At 39.7% G+C, this 19,072-nt stretch overlaps 1 protein-coding gene across 1 annotated transcript; it reads right to left on the bottom strand.

Annotated features, from left to right (window-relative positions):
- Positions 1 to 579: 579 nt before the first annotated feature.
- On the bottom strand, positions 580 to 9,769 carry SMLR1 (small leucine rich protein 1). Its single transcript, XM_061130087.1, is given in 5 exon segments — positions 580 to 2,898; positions 8,249 to 8,399; positions 8,401 to 8,520; positions 9,388 to 9,479; positions 9,706 to 9,769. Coding segments are annotated over 5 exon segments (513 nt in total). The 3' UTR covers positions 580 to 2,812.
- Between the last annotated feature and the right edge of the window lie 9,303 nt (positions 9,770 to 19,072).

The following is a 19,072-nucleotide window of genomic DNA, read 5'->3' as shown; positions in this document are numbered from 1 at the left end:
TTCTGTCACTCATTTGCCAGGGTGAATGCCTTTGCATAAATGCTGATAAAATGAGAGGCTGCTTCTGATAAGCACACTAATTATAAATTCAGAAAGCAAGACTCAGGAGCATTTGTTTGGAAAAATTCTAACTTTTTATAAGTAGTCAGAAAATTAATTTACAAAATGTGTTTCACCGTTACGACTGATTTTTGAGCTATAGTTTTGCCAAAGAACTTAGATTTCAAAGAAAAACTGTTGTTGGTGTGTGAAAGTGTGTGTCCTTGATTTTCCAGTTGCTACTACTATAATATATCTAGAAAATACTGGAGGTTGTTACCTGGTCAAACTACTTATAAATACATTTTTTCTTTAAAGGATTGTGAATAACACTTTAGAGAACATGATGTGTGCCCTTCCCTGCCCCATTTTGTATTTTATCAACATGTCTAAGCTTAGAATGTGAAGTCATGGACTTGGTGTCCCAATGCCACATTTCCAAATTACCGACACAGTTAACAAGATGGATGATATTAACAGCTTTAGGTTCGCTCTGTAAAATAAATTTTTGTTGTTGAATAGATGGCAATATAACAGCACTTAGAGCATCCATTGTTTTATTGAAAGTCTCATGTCGGGGAAACGGATTTGAGAGTTCATTCAGATACTAGAACATTAGAAATAAGGTTAGTAGTTATTGAAGGGAGACCACTTAGGAGCATGTTTGGCCCCTGATGAAATGCTTCGGCACATAGGAAGAAACAATATAGGATGAAATATTAAGGAGACCGCCAGCCTGGTCTCTGTGACAGCAGCCATGAGCAGGAACCTGCTAGACTCTTAGCAGGTGGAGGGCAAAGATGTGACTGGGCAGCTGAGTGGCTGCAGTCTGTGAGTACTGGATTTGTACTCATCAAATCCAGTACAGTGCCTTCAAGCAGATGGTAGTAAAACCCTTGGACTTGGTTTCTCCATGAGAAAACTAGTTTCTATTTCTCTCTGCATATAAAAACACTCATGACTCTACTCATGATTTCTTTAGAAATTCCTTGTACTCTCATCTTACCCAACAGCAACAAAGAAATCAGGTCCTGCATTGTACAACTGGGTTATGTTAAAAATATGTATGTTTAGAGCTCCTCTGTTACCATAGTAGGTGAGATGCATTTTCTCTGCTCGGGCAAAGGTGGTGGAATGCATCTACCAGAGTCATCAGTCAGGCTTTGGGAGTGCCTGTTTCCAAGAGAAGTTGGAGCAAACCTTAGTGGCCGAACCTTCTACGCCTTCTGTCAAAGAAAACATTTTTACATAAGCTGATTTCCGCCAGAGGCTATAACGAGATCCCTCCCAGAATTGAAAGAATATTGTTACTCCTTCCATATGGCATGCACACTTATACTAAATTACCTCAGTCTGGAAGCCCCAGCAGACATTTTCCTTGTAATCAAATACAATAAAACCCAGAAATGAGTGTCCTCCAGTTGAATAGTGAATTTCATATTATGCAATAAGTGCAAATGGAGACGATAACTCATTGGAGGCATATGAAGAATTGGAGAGTGAGGGAGGAGAGGGAAGAGAAGCAGAGAATAGCATTCTTGCTTTGGATCAGCCACATGATCTTTTGCATATTTCTATGTCACTACATAAAATGCATTTCTTTCAGGTGAACAAATTCATTGTTTTATAATCTAATAGCCTGTTGGATTCACATGCAAACATTGGAGTATAACCAGACTTTCACTTAGGACATGTTAAGTGTCTTTTGCTAACATTAACTAGGAAACTGTGATGAGCAAGGTAGTAGTTTTAACTACTACTTTGAATTAAATGTTTCTTCTCAGTTACCTAGATTGGCTCTTTGGCGCTCTCGCTGAAAGAATCCTGCTAGTGAAATCTCTCTTTTTTTTTTTTTTTTTTTTTGCCTGCCTCCCACCCCCATTCCACCTCTCTCGATCATCACAGAGAGTAGCACTGACATTTATTTATATGCTACCATCTGTGAAATAGCCAGTGAGAAGCTGCTTTGTGGCACAGGGGCTCAGCTTGGTGGTTGCTGCTGGTGAAACGTTGACTTCTTTCCGAATTTAGAAATGCTCCCTGAAGTTGGGTGTTCGAGGCAAGGTCTTGAGTTATTCTCCATGTGAGTTCCATGAACATTGTCTTCTTTACTTTTCTCACCAAATGGCCAGTGTTTCCAAGCGGTGTCATGCTGAAAGCTGCCTTCATGATGATCCATACCCAGTGAAGAGAGGCTCTTGTTGTGGCTTCTCACAATGATGATGGGATTTGCGAAAGCACCTGGGAAAGGGAAGAAGCAAACCGAGGGCCAGAAATAAGGCCTGAAAAGGTGACCTCTGGCCTCGCTGAGTGTCAAGAGGAGGAAGTGGGAACTCACAGGAGGAAAACACAGGCACTCATCTTTTGCTATTCGTTTGATCTCTACCAGAGTTTCTTCACCTCCAAAGTCAGAATAATGCCACCTTCCATGGAATTACGTAATAATGATGCTGAAGAATTTTAGTTAAAAAATAATGCCCTTCAGAGTAGACGTGGTTCTATAAAAGTTTATGTTACAAAAGTTTTTAAGTATCCAGTCCATAGACCATCCAACAAAATCTTGGGACTCTGAAGAACTGCTGGTTAAGCTGAGTCTCATAGCTGTCCCCTTGGACAACAGCTGCCACTTTTCAATATAGGTCGGACCAAGCATCTTAGTGTTCTGTCTTGCGTGGATCTGGTTTATTAACCTACTTTATTGCTAAGCCATTGACTGTTACTCTCTGACCAGCGGAAATCTACTGTGTTTTGGCCACTGATCCGTCCCTGACGGTCACATCCGCTTCTTTCTCTGGTAGGGGGAAGAGCCAGCGTTGAGACTGTGTTGGTGATCAGGAGTCTGTGACAGTTCTTCATTAACTGAAAGGAAAAATACTAGTTAATACTTCAGAGGCAGCTGAGTGCCGCTGGTCATTCACAGCTCCTAAGGTGTAATTGGCCAGCACTTCTATCCTGGTGGTTACAGAAGTCATGGCCATCAGAGCAACTACTACTGCAGAATCGCTCCTTTGCTTCTCAACCTCTCCCCCCAAAAATGTAAATGCTTATTTCTAAAGAATGATCATGGTTAGACTGGGCAAGTTACCACTGTAATAAAAATCATTACATGTTAAGTATATTTTATATTCAGTAGATTAAGTGTTGATTAAATGTATTAAGACTTCCACATTCAATAAACATTTATTAAGCCTGTCTAATGTAAGGCCTAGGGATATGGAAATGAGTAAGAGAGGGTTTATGTCCTGGTCCTCCATGCCAAAAATGTGTTTCAGCATTTATAGTCTTCAGACACGTCATATTTGTCCCCTCTTTACCTTTGACTGAAAACTTGAGATTCCAATTTTCACTTACTCCCTAATCCCTTAAAATATAACTTTACTTAAAGCTACTGAAATATTAAACTTATCAGTGACATCATAATTACTAACTCGTGTCATCTTCTAATCCCCAGTTTCCTCCCTCTGTAGCATTTGACATGAGCTCCCTTCCCGTGACCCCCACCCCAATCTTGCTCCTCCCCTTGGCTTTTATTATGTAAGCATTTTTCTGTACATCCTTATCTGCTCTGGTGCTTTCACCTGTTACCTCTCTCACAATAATGAATTTGATCTTCAGCCCTGAAATCCTGACAGTTATCCTTTGAGATCTTCCTGATACATCAAAAAAAAAAAAAAAAAAAACCACAACAGCCTTCTTTCTGACTACCACCAACACGTGTAACAGAAACTATTGTTACTCTTTAAAGTTTGTTTCCAGAATTATAATTAATCACATTATCGAAGCCAGAGACAAGGAGTTTATAATCTCATAGGAGATAATGCATGTTTATAGAATTAAACCTGAAAATGTTCTTTTTGGCCCACATGTCAAATCCTAGCAATTTATTCCTTGCCAGACATTTTATATGCCATGTACCCCACGACGCGAGCACTCTCTGACTGCGTGATCCCACATTGCTTGTCATCTTAGTTGAGAGAGGGTACACATGCGTTGGAGGCTTTCAGGTCTTAGGTTACACGAGCCTCAAGTTTTAACAGCTCATGTTTGTTGATCACTCTTGTGCCAAATACTGTGAAAAGCCCTTTGTGGGTCTTATTTGATTCTTATGTGTAGTCACTTACTCTTAGTTTACAGATGAACAAATGAAGGTGTAGAGAAATCAAAATGAGGCAGTTTGCCCAAGATCATAGAAACTGATGGATTTAGGATTTGATTCCAGGCAGTCTTGACTCCAGAGCCTGTACTTTCAGCTGCTCAATTTCACTGCCTTTCCAAAGAGATAATTTCTAGTTCAAAGGTATTGCTTCAGATAGCCCATGCCTTAGGTTATAGCCTCATTGCAATATGAGTAATTTTTTCCCTCATTCTTCATTACCAAAGGCTAACTGTACAACAGATGCTTTGAATGAGGAGCCAGGATACAAACTGTAGAACTGAGAATGGGCGATCTGAATAATGACACAAAGAACTAGAAGTGTGAAAACCTAGGGAGAGAGACCAAAGGAAACCCGTCTTCTGCAATGAGCTGTCCCTCCCTAAACCGAGTGTCTGTGCCAGGCTCAGTGCAGAGAGCAAGAGAAATAGCTTACAATACTGAAAGAGCTTGTAATTTGGCCATCACTTCATGTTAATGGAACTTTTAGGAGAGCATAGAGAGATTAGACAGGTGAGAATAGGCAAGTGGCCGTGAGAACATCAGAGTTTGCAATTGAAGAATATTCTGCAGGCAATGACATTGTCTTTGTTGGGCCACAGGTGAAGAAATGTCATCTCCTTGATTCAGAGCTAAGTCTTCATGCTGAGAAATCACCATCATCAATAACTACCCTGTTGAAGAGATTGATAATCCCCTCAAAATTTTTGTAAGATTCTTGCCTTCTTTAAATTCTCCCACCATTGGCTCTCATGTTGGTGATGAGCTTATTTGCCTGGGCTGAAAGTATTCCTCCATTCAGCAGATACCTACTGAACACCTACTCTGTATTCAATACTCCAGGGGTAGTGTTTTAGCTGAAAGGGCTATTTCTGGAGCCAGAGAGCCTGTCTCTACCATTTTCTGAGTGAGTGCCTTGGGCAATTTACTTAATTTTAAGTACATTTTTTATAACTTATTTTATTTTTAAGTAAAGGTAATTTTGTCTTCAAGTTTAATATGGCTACTGGCTTCCCAGGTGGTGCTTGTGGTAAAGAGCCCGCCTGCCAGTGCAGGAGACGTGAGACATGGGTTCGATCCCTGGGTCAGGAAGATCCCTTGGAGGAGGGTATGACAGCCCACTCCAGTATTTTTAGCACACACACAGGTATATTTTAATGATAGTTATTATAATGACACAAACACTCTCTTCTTAGAGTCCATATTAATAAATCAGCAGGTGCCATAATGACTGAACATTATTCAGAAAAGACACTGTTAAAAACCTTACATGTATCACCTCATTTAATCCCCACACCAACCCTACAGCTACATCCTGCTATTAATTCTATTTTACAATGAAGAAACTGAAGCTTCAAGAGTTTAGGTCGTATGCCACTTAATTGGGCATGCATCCTAAATCACTTTAGTTGTGTCCAATTCTGTGTGACCCCATGGACTGTAGCCCACCAGGCTCTTCTCTGTCCATGGAATTCTCCAGGCAATAATACTGGAGTGGGTTGCCATGCCTTCCTCCAGGGGATCTTCCCGACCCAGGGATTGAACCAGTTTCTCTTATGTCTCCTACATTGGCAGGCAGGTTCTTTACCACTAGCACCAGGGGACAGTGAATGTAAATGGATTATTTTATGGAGACTTTGAGGACTCTAATCACTCTCTGTAAAGATTGTTTGATATGTTAAGAGAGCTTTTACACAGTTGATTTATTCATGCTTTGACAGACCAGTCAAGAATCACTGTTCCCTCAATGGAATCTTCTGACAAATGTATATGTTATGGTCTATTAAAGATTAGAGTACATACTTAACAATTTTTCTTTAAAACCCTCAATTTTAGCTATGTTTTTCTTCAGCTAATTGTTACCAAATATGTTTTATTTTTAAATACCCAACCTGTAAGATAAATTGCATATGTTAAAAAAAAAACAAAACAAGAAAGGTTAGGCAGTGTGACCTTTGTTACAGAGCTGAAATTCAAACTCCCATTTGGTTTGACCCTTTCACCTGAGATCTTAACAATTTCACTCTATTAACCCTTAACTTACTCTGATTTCTCTAAATCCTTTCTTTTTTTTTTCTATTGCTAACCACCAAAGCATGTATATGTGTGTGTGTGTGTGTGTGTGTGTGTGTGTATTTATAAAGTTCAGTGAGAGACGCCTAGCCACACTGCACATTTTCAATACCCAGTTACCTGTTTAAGAATGTCAATTGCTGAAGGTCAGAACCTGATCACTTTTCCTGACCTAATTTTACATCTAACTGCATACAAAACTTTCAGACTTTTGAGAGACACAATTTCTTTTTCATGGTGACTGTTTTTGGCAATGTTGCTTATTTTAGCAAGCAATTTGTTCATGATCAGGGTGATGGTATTTTGAGTAGCACTGAATGTAGCAATTTAGAAATCTCAGGACTTGGGGAGGTAAGATCATCAAAACTTCCACCCACGCAGAGGTGACATGTCCCTGGCAGAGGCTGATGAAGGGTTTGGTGATGGAAAGTTCAAGAATCAGACCTCTACCTCAAGAACTTACTCAAGGCAATGGAAATAGATTAAAGAGTGCAGGATGTTAGGGAATTTCCTTTCTTTGCAAAAAAATTGATGTTCTCTACATACTAATTAAATTTTCATGCACTGTTACCGCCTAAGGCTTGAAATATGGGATTAATGATTATGATACCTCCACGTGCTTTCCATCACATCTTAAAATGCATCTCTTGCCTGATGGACTAGGATGTATGAGGCAGGCAGCATAATTTTCTGTTTCAGGATGCAAGACTCTGGGGTTCTGTGAACACACTAGTTAATCTATCAATGTCCCTTTCTTTACAGGACAAAATAGGAATGATTACACTTGCCATAACCCTGTTTATAAGATTGATGACATGACGTTTGACCATCTGTTTACAATTTTAAAGTGGGAGCTACTAAATAGAGATTCAAACTGGTGATATTTTATTTGGGGCCAAGTGATCTCTTTTGCCCTCAAACTGGAGAGAAGATATATAACTGCTTGCCCTTAGGAAAACAGTTACAGAAAGAACTATAATTTTAAAAGCTATATGTTCTCAAAGGTTTGTTTGTTTGTTTGTTTTAAATAAGAAAGGGAAATTTGGAATTGGATTGGATCCACATAAAAATGAAGGCACGCCTCGTCTAAGGTTGTCTGCTCACACTGGAAAATGTAATCAGGAATGACTCCAAAAAAGGATATGCAGATCCTAGATGGGAGCAGACAGAAGCAAAGGAGGGTGGGAAGACAGACTTCAAGTTTGTTTTTTGGCTAACACAACACCATCCAGCTTAAGGAATGTTACTGGTTTTTGTTGATATTACTAAAATAGCTATTAACCTCTCATATTAGTCTAGCATTTGCTGGATACGTTATTAACACTTAGTCAATCAAACTACAATGCAGTTTCATTTCTTTTCAGTTACAGCAGAATAAATAGTCTCAATCCAGGACCCAGCAGCACCACTTTAAGCTTCCTGAGGTTTCTTTTCTCCCCCCACCTAAAGACCACACTTTCATAGTAAATTCACACCAAGCCATCAGATATCTATTAGAGCTTGACATTTACCAAACACTCTGATAGCACAATGATGGCTTGTTTCCTTAATAGAAGTTTAATGGATGAGAAAGAAGTGTATACGCACACACTCGCAGGGACTTACACACACATGCATGCCTGTCAGGCAGACAGCAGACAATGTAACACCAGGTAATGTTTGTGAATCTATTTGCCTGAGAGAGACAAGCAGTCGTGTGTCCAAATTGCTGGTTCCCAGTTCATCTGTCTTCGGGGAGCTACAGTGAAGGATCCCTGCATCAGGTCTTCAGAGCCTAGTGTACCATCCACACTGCTGGTGAGATCAAACTTGCCATGTTCCCCCGTGAAGGTATCTTAAGAGGGCTTTATTGATGAGTCCCTATGCACTCAAAAGATGTGTGATCCCAGGCCTCCCAGAAAGACGGATAGTCCGTGGACTTGTTTCAGATGTGTGCCCTGGGAAAGGACCTCTAACCCCGGCCTGGGGTGGCTTCTCACTTACCCTCCATCAGCTTGATCCTGAAGTAGGCGATGAGAAGGAGCAGCAGCAAAGTCACAGGCAGGAAGATGCCAGAGAACAGGAACCAGCCTGGAAGCTCTCTCGGGAGCTCTGACAGCACAGGGCTCATTGCCAATCACACAGATCCCCTACCCTGGGCCAGTGGGGTTTGCACTCTGGGTGAGGTCAGCTTCGCTCAGAGGCCACACTTGTTTTCTTCTGGGGCTCTGGCCTTTGCTCAGCGCAGCTCGGTGGAACTTTTTGTGGACTTTGCTCTATTTAAACAGCCCCATGAATTCTGAGAGGATTGCTGGCAGGTTACTCTGTAACTCAGTTACAAAGTATAGTGGAATTGAGAGTTGATTCTCCCAGGCCATTCCAGAGGTGAGTGTTTATTTGGCAAGGTTGGGAATGACACTAGGCGGCCTAAATTTCTTTGTATTCAGTTTATTTGATTTGAAAAGTACCTAACTTCAAGCAAACCTGTATATATATATATATATATATATATATATATACACACACACACACACACACATACACATATATATGTGTGTGTGTGTGTTAGTTGCTCAGTCATGTCCAACTTTGCAACCCCCTACACTTTAGCCTGCCAGGCTTTTCTGTCCATGGAATTCTCCAGGCAAGAATACTGGAGTGGGTCACTATTTCCTTGATATATATATATATATACTACCAATATATTCATACTACCAATATATTCCCTGATGTAGAAAAGGACTTATCCTACATTTTCTAAATTTCAGAGAAAAAAAATCACCATGTTAATGTACCTGTGTCTAGAAAACCTGAAATTTCCTTCATACAGAGTTCTTTCCATTTGTAAAAACTCTCCCTAGTATGTCCTGCTCTGAATGCTTTTCCAAGCAGTACACTGCTTTATTCAGTTATTTGACAAATACTTAATTCTGCTATAACTCAGCCTCTTGACTAGATGCTGGATGTGTAAGAAAAAACCATGGTACCTGCCCTCTGAGAGTGGAGATGGACACAGAAAGAGAGAATGGCTCAAGACCCGATGATGGAAGGGATGGTAATGTGGCCCTGGTCCTTCTCGCCTTGGTGCATCAGATTGCGCTTGCTGCTTTAGCAATTGGCACCCTCGGCTGTCTTCTGCTCACACATTCCTGTGGCCCTCCACTGGCAGTAGGAGGTAGCCCCTGAAGGACGGTGATGTGGCTTATGAGGTGACTGCCAAGTTTCTGAGAAAAGACTAAAGGGCAAGGGTAGGAGATTGTGTTGACACTGGCTCATAAACCGAGTTGAGTTGCCATCCACTTAAGCTTTAGTGAAAAAAAAATTGAAGATACTGATCTACTAAACTACAAGCAACTAAAAAGTCACTTCTATAAATGAAAAGTCTCCTAGAGAATTTGGAGATTTTGGGGAGGGAGATGGGTAGCCACTCGTTGGGTTGATTTCTCTTTTCACGCTCTAACCTGGCCCCCCACGGCCACTTGGTGCCTGCCTCAGCGAGTGGCTGGCAGCCTCTGCCAAGGACATGCCCTTGTCACTGCCTCCAGAATTATCTCATCAAGGGTTTCACAGGGCGATGCAGAGTCTCTGTCACAGCTGTAAAGTTTTCACCCTCATCTATAAAACAGTAAAATGGGGAGGGTCTCTGGGATGCTTAGCTGGCTTCCTAAGCAGTAAATAGACTCTGTCAGACCTACCCCTGAGTATTTCATATTTTATTATAAAGGACATTGCTTTTAAAATTTTGATTCCTGATTGTGACTGGTATTAAACGTTTTCTTAATTTATGAAAAATACCACATCAGTGGGAACTTTTAGAAGATTAGATATTAGGATTTGTTAAACATCCTTTAGAGCTTGAGAACTTTTTTCAATAAAGGCTATTTTCCAAATTCATTCTGGTTGTTTGGGTTATGCTAAGTAGGTCTAGCAGATAGAAGGATGGAGATTGAAACACTGGTAATCAGCCTATTTGATTGACCAAAATCTGGGGTGGGGTTCAATAGAGTGCGCAATTGACTACCATAACGAGAGCAAATTCTTTACCTACATTTCAATTCTTTTCAACATGTGGTGGGAATAATCATTAATGTCATTGGAAGAGGTATATCTGTGAAAATAGAGGGACATGTTACATTAGGGGTTAAATTCTCCTGTTATTTCCTTAGTAGTAAGTGAGCCCATTGTTGATTTCCATGACAATTTAAGGCACAAGTGATTGCAGATGTTGATATAAAATTTCGAGAGGATGACTTTTACACCCTATTATGTCCTTAGTGACAGGTGGACAAAGCCTTTTTAGATAGTTGTGACCTATTGAAGGTGATACCAAACCCACCAGGCCTCTGACTTGAATTCTGCATTCATCTGAATAAGTCATAAAGGATGACTCATTTCAACGACATGCCACAGGGCTGTGAAGGTTCTGAAGTTCATCACTGGAAGATGCCCAAGTGCCATTGCTGATATCTGGAGAATCAAATTACACAGAGCAGCAAAACCAATACAAAAAAATTAAATACAAATGAAACGGACACACTTTAAATGAAGTGCTCTGATTTGATTATATGGGTGATGTTTTGCTGATGAAGCATCGCTTGCGGTAAATGTAGTCGTGACTGCTTGAGTGTGAGCCTTTTGGGTGGGAAAGCCTGTAGCCTCTGCCCCTTGTTACCTGCCCTTCTGAACTTGGCTCATTAGTACATGTCAATTAAAGGAGTGTCACTTGGCACCAGTGGTGCAACAGTCAACACAAAATAGGGACTCTGAAATCATGTGGTAGTGGTAGGTTATAAGGTGTTCATTCAGCAAAAAAGATAGACATGGAAGTGACAGTAAAGAATTTAAATTCTTTGTGAACTTTGAGACAAGGTCCATAGGACTTCATTTATTTATATTTCATGTAACAAATATTTATTGAGGGCTTAACATGTGCCTTGGAGGCACTGTGAATATAACCATGAGTTAGACAAACTCCCTGTCCTTATACATTCTAGAGGGGTAGACAGACCATAAGCAAAAGGCCATAAGCAATAGTAACAATTACTGAACGTGTGCATCGTTCCAGAGAACAGTATTTCCATGTTCTATCTCTTTTTTTACTTTTATTTTGTCTTTTATTTATTTATTTTTTTTGGCTGCACTGCATGGCCTGTGGGATCTTAGTTTCCAGACGAGGAATTGAACCCAGGACCCCTGCGGTGGAAGCCTGGAGTCCATTAGGACCACCAGGGAATTCCCTCCCATGTTCTATCTCATTACAGTCTTATAACAATGCCTTTGAAGCAAGTATCAATTCTGTAAAGCTCATGAAACTTTCATAACTCATCAGTGATCACACCACTATGAGGTGGTAGGGCTGGAGTTTGAACCCAGACCCCAAACACTTATCCACTATACTCTACTGCCTCTCAACCCCCTAGAGATATAGCGTCAAGTCATGATAATTGCTCTGTAGGAAAAAAGAAAAAAGAAAAGGCAGGACAAGGAGAGAAGAGAATAACTGGAAATTTTACTTTCAGGTGGGTGGTCAGGGAAGGAGTATTAGCCTTCCAGAGCTACTGTAACAAAATCCTACAGACTGGCTGGCTTAAACAACAGTTCTTCAGTTCTGAAGATTGGACATCCAAAACCGAGGTGCCAGCAGGGCTGGTTTCTCTTGAGGTCTCTCTCATTGGCTTGTAGATGGCTGGCTGGCTTCTTGCTGTGTCCTCAAATGGCCTCTTCTCTGAGCTCAGGCAACCTACGTGTCTCTTCCTCTTCTTATAAGGATTGGATTAGGGTCTCACCCTTACAACCTCATTTAACCTTAGTTACCTCCCTAAAAGTACCTATCTTCAAATAAACTCACACTGGGGGCTATGGCTTCAACATACGAATTTACATGGCATTCCATTATAGAAGATTCAGTGCATTATAGAAGATCGCTCTGAAATGCAGGCTTTTGAGCAGAGGCTTGAATGAAATGAAAGATGGAGCCCACGTGCAAATGTAGAAGCATGGAGTTCTAGGCAGAGGGAGCATCAGGTACAAAATGCCTGAGTTAGGACTGTTTTCAGCTTGAGAGGAGATGCAGAAGGAGACCTATTGTGGCTGGCACGCTGACAAAGGGGGAAGTTGGTAGAGGATACCCTTTGGGGGCTTCCCTCATAGCTCAGTCGGGAAAGAATCTGCCTGCAATGCAGGAGACCTGGGTTCAATTCCTGGGTTGGGAAAATCCCCTGGAGAAGGAAATGGTAATCCACTCCAGTATTCTTGCCTGGAAAATCCCATGGACGGAGGAGCCTGGCAGGCTACAGTTCATGGGGTCGCAAGAGTGGACATGACTTAGCGACTAAACCACCTCCACCACACTTTTGAGAAACTCATCTGGAAGTGTGCTCGCAGGATGGTCTGTGAGACGCTCATTCTACTGCATTTTATTAGACAGTGCTTGGAAATGGATAAATGTAGAGAATACTGGGGTAAGTAGATTACTGCAAGGTCTCTTAGAGACTTTACTTCAATACAGTGCATTGTGAATCTCCAAGAGGGATACAGCATGAGTCTTTGCAGACTTACTGGACCACTGAGTTTTTTTTGCCAGACTCTCAGGAGATTATGGTTTGCAGAACATGCTTCTGGGTATTGACCACCAGGTAAGGAGCTTTTTCCAGGCACTCTGAACATAAAGCCTTCCCCTAACTATCATTTGTGCATGTGTTCTAAGTTGCTTCAGTAGTGTCCAACTCTTTGTGACCCTATGGACTGTAGCCTGCCAGGCTCCTCTGTCCACGGGATTCTCCAGGCAAGATACAGGAGTGGGTTGTCATGGCCTCCTCCAGGGAACCCTTCCCAACCCAGGGATTGAACCAGTGTCTCTTGCATCTCCTGCATTGCAGGCAGATTGTTTACTGCTGAGTCACTGGGAAAGCCCAAGTATCATCACACAGGATTGGTATTCTTAGGTACAGAACAGCAGATAGGAATCAAATTATTCTGAAAAAAATGTGTTTTTTTCTTTTGTTTTTGTGATTGTACTAGTACAGATTGACCCCAGCAGTTCAAGAAGCATCAACAATGTCTCATTCATTAAATTCTCTAAGTATCAGCCCAGCCCATCCCACTTTACAGTTATTTTGTTGGTAGGGAAATGTTCTTGTCTCATTCATGAACTTTTTGCAAGGTTATTTTGTTCACAGGAAAATGGTCATTGGAACAGACCCACTTGAAACAGATTCCCTATAATCCCATCGTATCTGGGATGGTGATAACAATTTGATGTTTCTGGTCACTAACAAGTTATGACAGGAGTGGGTGGCTCTCTGGGAATAGTTTAAGGGTGAATGTTTGCACCCCAGGGTCTCCAGGGAGAAGAGGGCACTTTGTCACCCAACATTACTTGTTGCTTGAATAAATTTGGGGCATAAGAGATGGAAGTTCTGTTCAATGCAGCTTTTCTTTCCCTTCATCCATTATGCTTCGGTCAATCAACACATTTATAAAATAAGCGATAAGAATAGAGACTGATTTATGCTAATTTGAGAGCTAGTGAAGTTTACATTTCAGCACCCGTTATTTCATGGATCCTTCCAAGACCCAGGGAGGGACACTGAAAATATATACACGTGGTCACATGCTTTGTCAAATTTGCAAAAGAAAGATATATTAGCTGTAATTTGTATCTTTCCACTTCAAATTCCTGTCTGTCACACACTTTGTGTCAGGAAGTATCAGAGCAGTCATGGAAATATTGGGGGCAGCTCTAGGGAAAAGATGAGTTAGGGAGATTTAATTTTGACTTAGGGAAATATCTGTGTGTTTTGCAGCCTCTTCTGTATGTAGTTAAGTTTTGGTTAGTTGTCTTGGTGTGGCAGTGAATTTCAGGGACACTCACACCACTGCCTGTACTATAATTCACACTGTGACCCAAATCTTCAGGGCAAAAGGTCGTATCACAATTTAAATGTGTCTTATGCAACTTCACCAGTGTGTGGGAAGTGGGAGAGAAATCAGATTTGAAATGTTAGGAGCCAGATTCTGTTGTGGAAAATTCTTCCAAACCTCACGCATATAGGATTATAAGTGCAAGACTGAATTTCACTCCTGCTCTGTCAAAATGAAAGTTTTCTCCTGTGATGTATTCACCTACATTTTGTTGTTAATTGAGTATAATAGAATTTGTCAGGGTAGTAGCAGTACTGCAAACAGCAAATGCATCTTTGTGTGATATTGTACATTTTAAAAATCCCAAAGCATTGGGTTACATTTTAGGGTGTATGATAGATCTTATCTTGACAAAGTGTGGCAGTTTGGGTCAAAAGAGAGCACTGCATTGGGATCTAAGGAAACCTGTGTTCCAATAACAAAAATATATATTCATGAAAGTTCAAAGTATGTAATATAAGGAAATTTGATTATATGATTATATAGCACAATATAATGGCAATTTAAAAGCACATTTAATTCCTCATGGAAAGCCTTATTTTCAGATTACTTTTGTGTGTTTCAAAATGATGGATTATACCAAAATTCAAACATGATGAAAAGGAAGCTTCCCAGTGAAAGCCAAAATAATTAAAAAAAAAAAAGAAGGATTGACAGAAGCTCCAGAATATTAAAAAAAAAAAAAAGTTTGTTAGCTTTTTAAAATCTGTAATTTATTTCATCTCCCAGTCTATGTAAGTATTCACTTTCATCCAGTATTTTGTATTTGCAATTTTGTATTCTTTTCTCTGGGGACTTTGAAAACATACATGCTACAGACCTGCATTATCTGGGTCTGCTGCTGGTAAGAAATATTCCTGAAGAATAAAGCTTGAGACAAGTCCTGAAGGACCTTGCTCTAAATTCTCTAGTTTATACTTCTTGCCATCTTTTCAGGATACTGACCCCTTCTCATTGGCCTCTGGCTATTTGGAGCCTCGTAAGTTAGAGGGAGGTGGTGAAAGTGATGCTGCAAACTATGTCAGAGATGAGCTTTACCCAAGCAAGAATGAAGGTTAACCCAGATATCATCAATCAATCTTATTTTGTGTATTTTCTTAACTTGAGTCATCCTTTTCCTGCAATATGGCATTATACTTAAAGAAACATTCCAGAGAAGATAATCCAACATAATGCCATTCCACAGATTTTATAGCTAACTTTTAAAATATAAATTTAAATTTTCTTTTTAAAAAACACAATTTTATTTCTGACTCCCTTTAGAAGAAAATTCCTTGTGACTTGAGCAATATACAAGCAGTAAATGCAGTGTTCATTAAAGTCTGGAAATTTGCAGTTGACTGACGAATCTATCATTTTGCACGAGCCCTGCTTTCTGTTGGAGAGCTGCAGTTTAGAGATTTCACTGTCACAACATAGGTGAAGCTCTTTCCTTAGCAGCTGAGTCGTTATAATGCACAAGTCTGTATTAATCACTAAGGCTAGCCTAGCAGGCCATTAGTAGAACTCTGGGCCAAGGTGGTACAGGAAAACAACAGCTGTTTGTATAAAGAAACTCGGAGCTCATTTGCACAGCTACTGGAGGCAATAGGGAGATTAATGCATGTTGTCATTTCTACAGGTTTAATTTGACTTGCGCTAAAATAGCATCAATACACATCGCCCCTTTGCCATTCATTCCTCCTGAATGCTGATTAATTTACTCTCATTTCCCCCGGCCTGCTGCCAGGCAGTAATGAGTTGTAGCCATCTGGCAGGCCTATTTTATGTTGCCCACTGCCCCGAAAAAAAAGCAGAGATGGGGACAGTCTTTCATAGGCATCCACCCAGCTGCTCAGAGTTCCCAGCCCTCCTCTTGGGGAATGCAGGGCAGATATCCATCCAGACAGTGGATTCCTGAACTGGCATGCTATGGAGCTGGTGATCCAAAGCCTCCTAATTTCGGAATTGGGAGGGAGGTGTAAGAGAGCCTGTATGTCAGAGTTAGCATTAAGTCACGTAGAAAGAGGTTTGTAAAATACAGCTACTGCTATAAGGTGGTATTTTATAGATGCATGATAATACAATGTACACAGAGATAAGGCTCTTTACAGACATATAAAGCAATACTGTTAATAATGTCTAACTCCTGAAAGAACAGGAAGTCATCTGGTCTCAGTAATTGCTTCCAAATATAATTTTTTTTTCTTTTCATGATGATTTCAGAAAAATCAGACCAATTACCTCATTATGGGTAAAAGAATAATAAGTAAGACTGACATAAATTTGATTCTATTTCAAGGACACTGTTTTAAAAAATCCAGTTTATTGAGGTATAGTTCACACACAATAAATTCTATATTAATAATATAAGAATTTAAGGGACTTCCCTGGTGGTCTAGTGCTTAAGACTTCTCTTTCCAGTGCAGGGGATGTGGGTTCGCTCCCTGTTCCCACATGCAAGGCCAAAAGTATTGAAAATATAAAACAGAAGTAGTATTGTAACAAATTCAATAAAGACTAAACATGATCCACATAAAAATCTTTAATATAAGAAGTTAAGTCTATATTTCAATGTATTTTGACACATTCACATATTCATATGATCATTACCACAATTAAGATACAGAATATTTCTTTCAGCTTCCAAATTGCCCTTGTGGTCCTTCCTGTCAACCTACCCCAACACCTAATAACCTGTGATCATCTGTCAGTGCAGATTAAATTGACCTCTTCTAGAGTTTCTAGAAATGGAATAGTATGTATGCTTTTGCTTAGCATAATTCATCCATAGTATTTCACTTTTCAGTAATTGATTCTTCTTTATTGCTAATTAGTAGTTCACTCCATATCCATTGTGTATCACTATGGATTTGCCATAATTTGTTTATATAGTCACCTGTCGATGGACATTTGATTTCTGAGTTTTATTAGTATGAATAAATTTGTGTACATGTCTTTGTGTAGATATATCTTTTCATTTCTTTTGAGTAAGTTCAGAATTAAGAAGAGAATTTCTGGGTCTAATGGTAAGTGTAAGTTTAACTTTTTTTTTTTTTGGTAAGTTTAACTTTATAAGGTACTATTAAACAGCTTCTCAAAGTGATTACACTATTTCACAATCTCACTAGCAATGAGTGAGGAGGATTCCAATTTTTCCACATTCTCATCAACTCTAGGTATTGTCATCTTAAAGCATTTTTATCTGTGCTAGTGAGTATGGAATGGTATTTCATTATGCGTTTAATTTGCACTTCTCTGTATTTTAAAATACATATTTTATTATTTGTCAGGTATAGCAAGGTCAACAGATCAGGAAATGATTGCCATTAGGGTCAGCAAGGACCTAAAATATTAAAACAAAAAAATAGAGAATAAATGGCATGATTAATACACCTGAGGACTAATGATGTTGAGAAATTTTCACATGTGTATTAGCCACTCATATGCTGCTTTTGTAAACTGTTCAAACTTTTTGCCTATATAGTTTTACTGTGTTGCCCTCTTAATGAATTCTAACTAAATTCTTTATAAATTCTGCACACAAGTCCTTTGTCAGACATTTGTATTGCAAGTATTTTCTCCCTATCTGGGGTATATCTTTTAATTTAATAGTGTCTTTCAAGGGACTTAAGTTTGAAATTTTGATGAAGTCCCACTTATCAATTTGTTCTTTCCTGCTTTTCATGTTTTAAAGGAGAAATCTTTGCCTACCCTGAGATAAATAATGATTTTCTCCTATGTTTTTTCTAGAAGTTTAGTTGTTCTAAACACTGCATTTAGGTCTGTGATCCATTTTGACTTAAATTTTTATATTGTCTGAGGTAGTGTTCACCCTCCCCATCCTGCAGTCTAGAGATTATCTTTCAGCAGAAAACTTGGATAATGGTAGGACTCACCTTATTTTTTACCCTGCTCCTAAACATTAAAGTCATCCACTGTCCAATGTTTGAAAATATTTTTTTCTGTGTTTTAATCAATTTTTCTAGTTGTTTACCACAGGAGGGTAATATTGGACCCTGTCATGCCTTTGTGGCCAGAAACTGAAGTAGATACTATCTAATTCTAATTATCTACCAGTTTTTAATTATTATTATTAATTTACTTTTATTTCAAAGCTTGGTGTTTTGAACTTAGCTAGTTTTGTTCTATTAAGAGAGGGAAGTTTTGACCAGTGGCTTTCAACCTGTCTCCCATTTGCATTATTTGAGAGTTCCTTAAACATTCCAATGTTCAGGCTGTTCCTTGAGAGGTTCTGACTTAAATGGCATCATTTTCTTTAAAACTCTCAAATGATTATAATGTGTCACAGAGAGTTGAGAACTACCAGTTTACTTTTGAAACTTGACAGAACTTGCCAGCGACGTGTTCCTCGGTACCCTGGTGTGACCAAAATGGCTTACGGGTGTACCGAGTCACAGATCTCTTCATCCCTGGGGGCAGAGCCCTTGCCCAGCAGGAATCTGCATCCTCAGTCTACCCTGGCATGCCACACAAATGCCATCATTCCCGTTTGTGAATGCAGAACACTGGTGCTTTCGAAGTCAATGCTCCTTCAGTCTCTCATCTTTAGGTCCCGGCTCACATGTCACAAAACCTTTCTTTGACCCCTCAGGGACCATCCTTTCTCCTTCCCACCCATTCCCTTCATGACACACATATGCCTCTATGACAGCAATATTAGGGTTTTAAAATCTTTCTGAAGATTTTAGTCCCTGGAGGGTAGGGGATTCTTTAATATCTTTTTGTCCTTCCTGTTACCAAGTAGAGTGTTTTGCATTTAATATTTATTATATTTGGGTAGGCCATTTTGGAGTATAATGTCTGAAAATGTTTTATGGGCAAAAATATTTCCTGTCTCATTAAAATTATATTCTGTCAAAGTATGTTTTTCAGATTCTCCATAAGTCCGCTGGGTGGGAGAAG

Source organism: Dama dama, chromosome 26, assembly GCF_033118175.1.
Source record: "Dama dama isolate Ldn47 chromosome 26, ASM3311817v1, whole genome shotgun sequence".
Lineage (NCBI taxonomy): Eukaryota > Metazoa > Chordata > Mammalia > Artiodactyla > Cervidae > Dama > Dama dama.
This window is presented reverse-complemented; position numbering and strand designations above follow the sequence as displayed.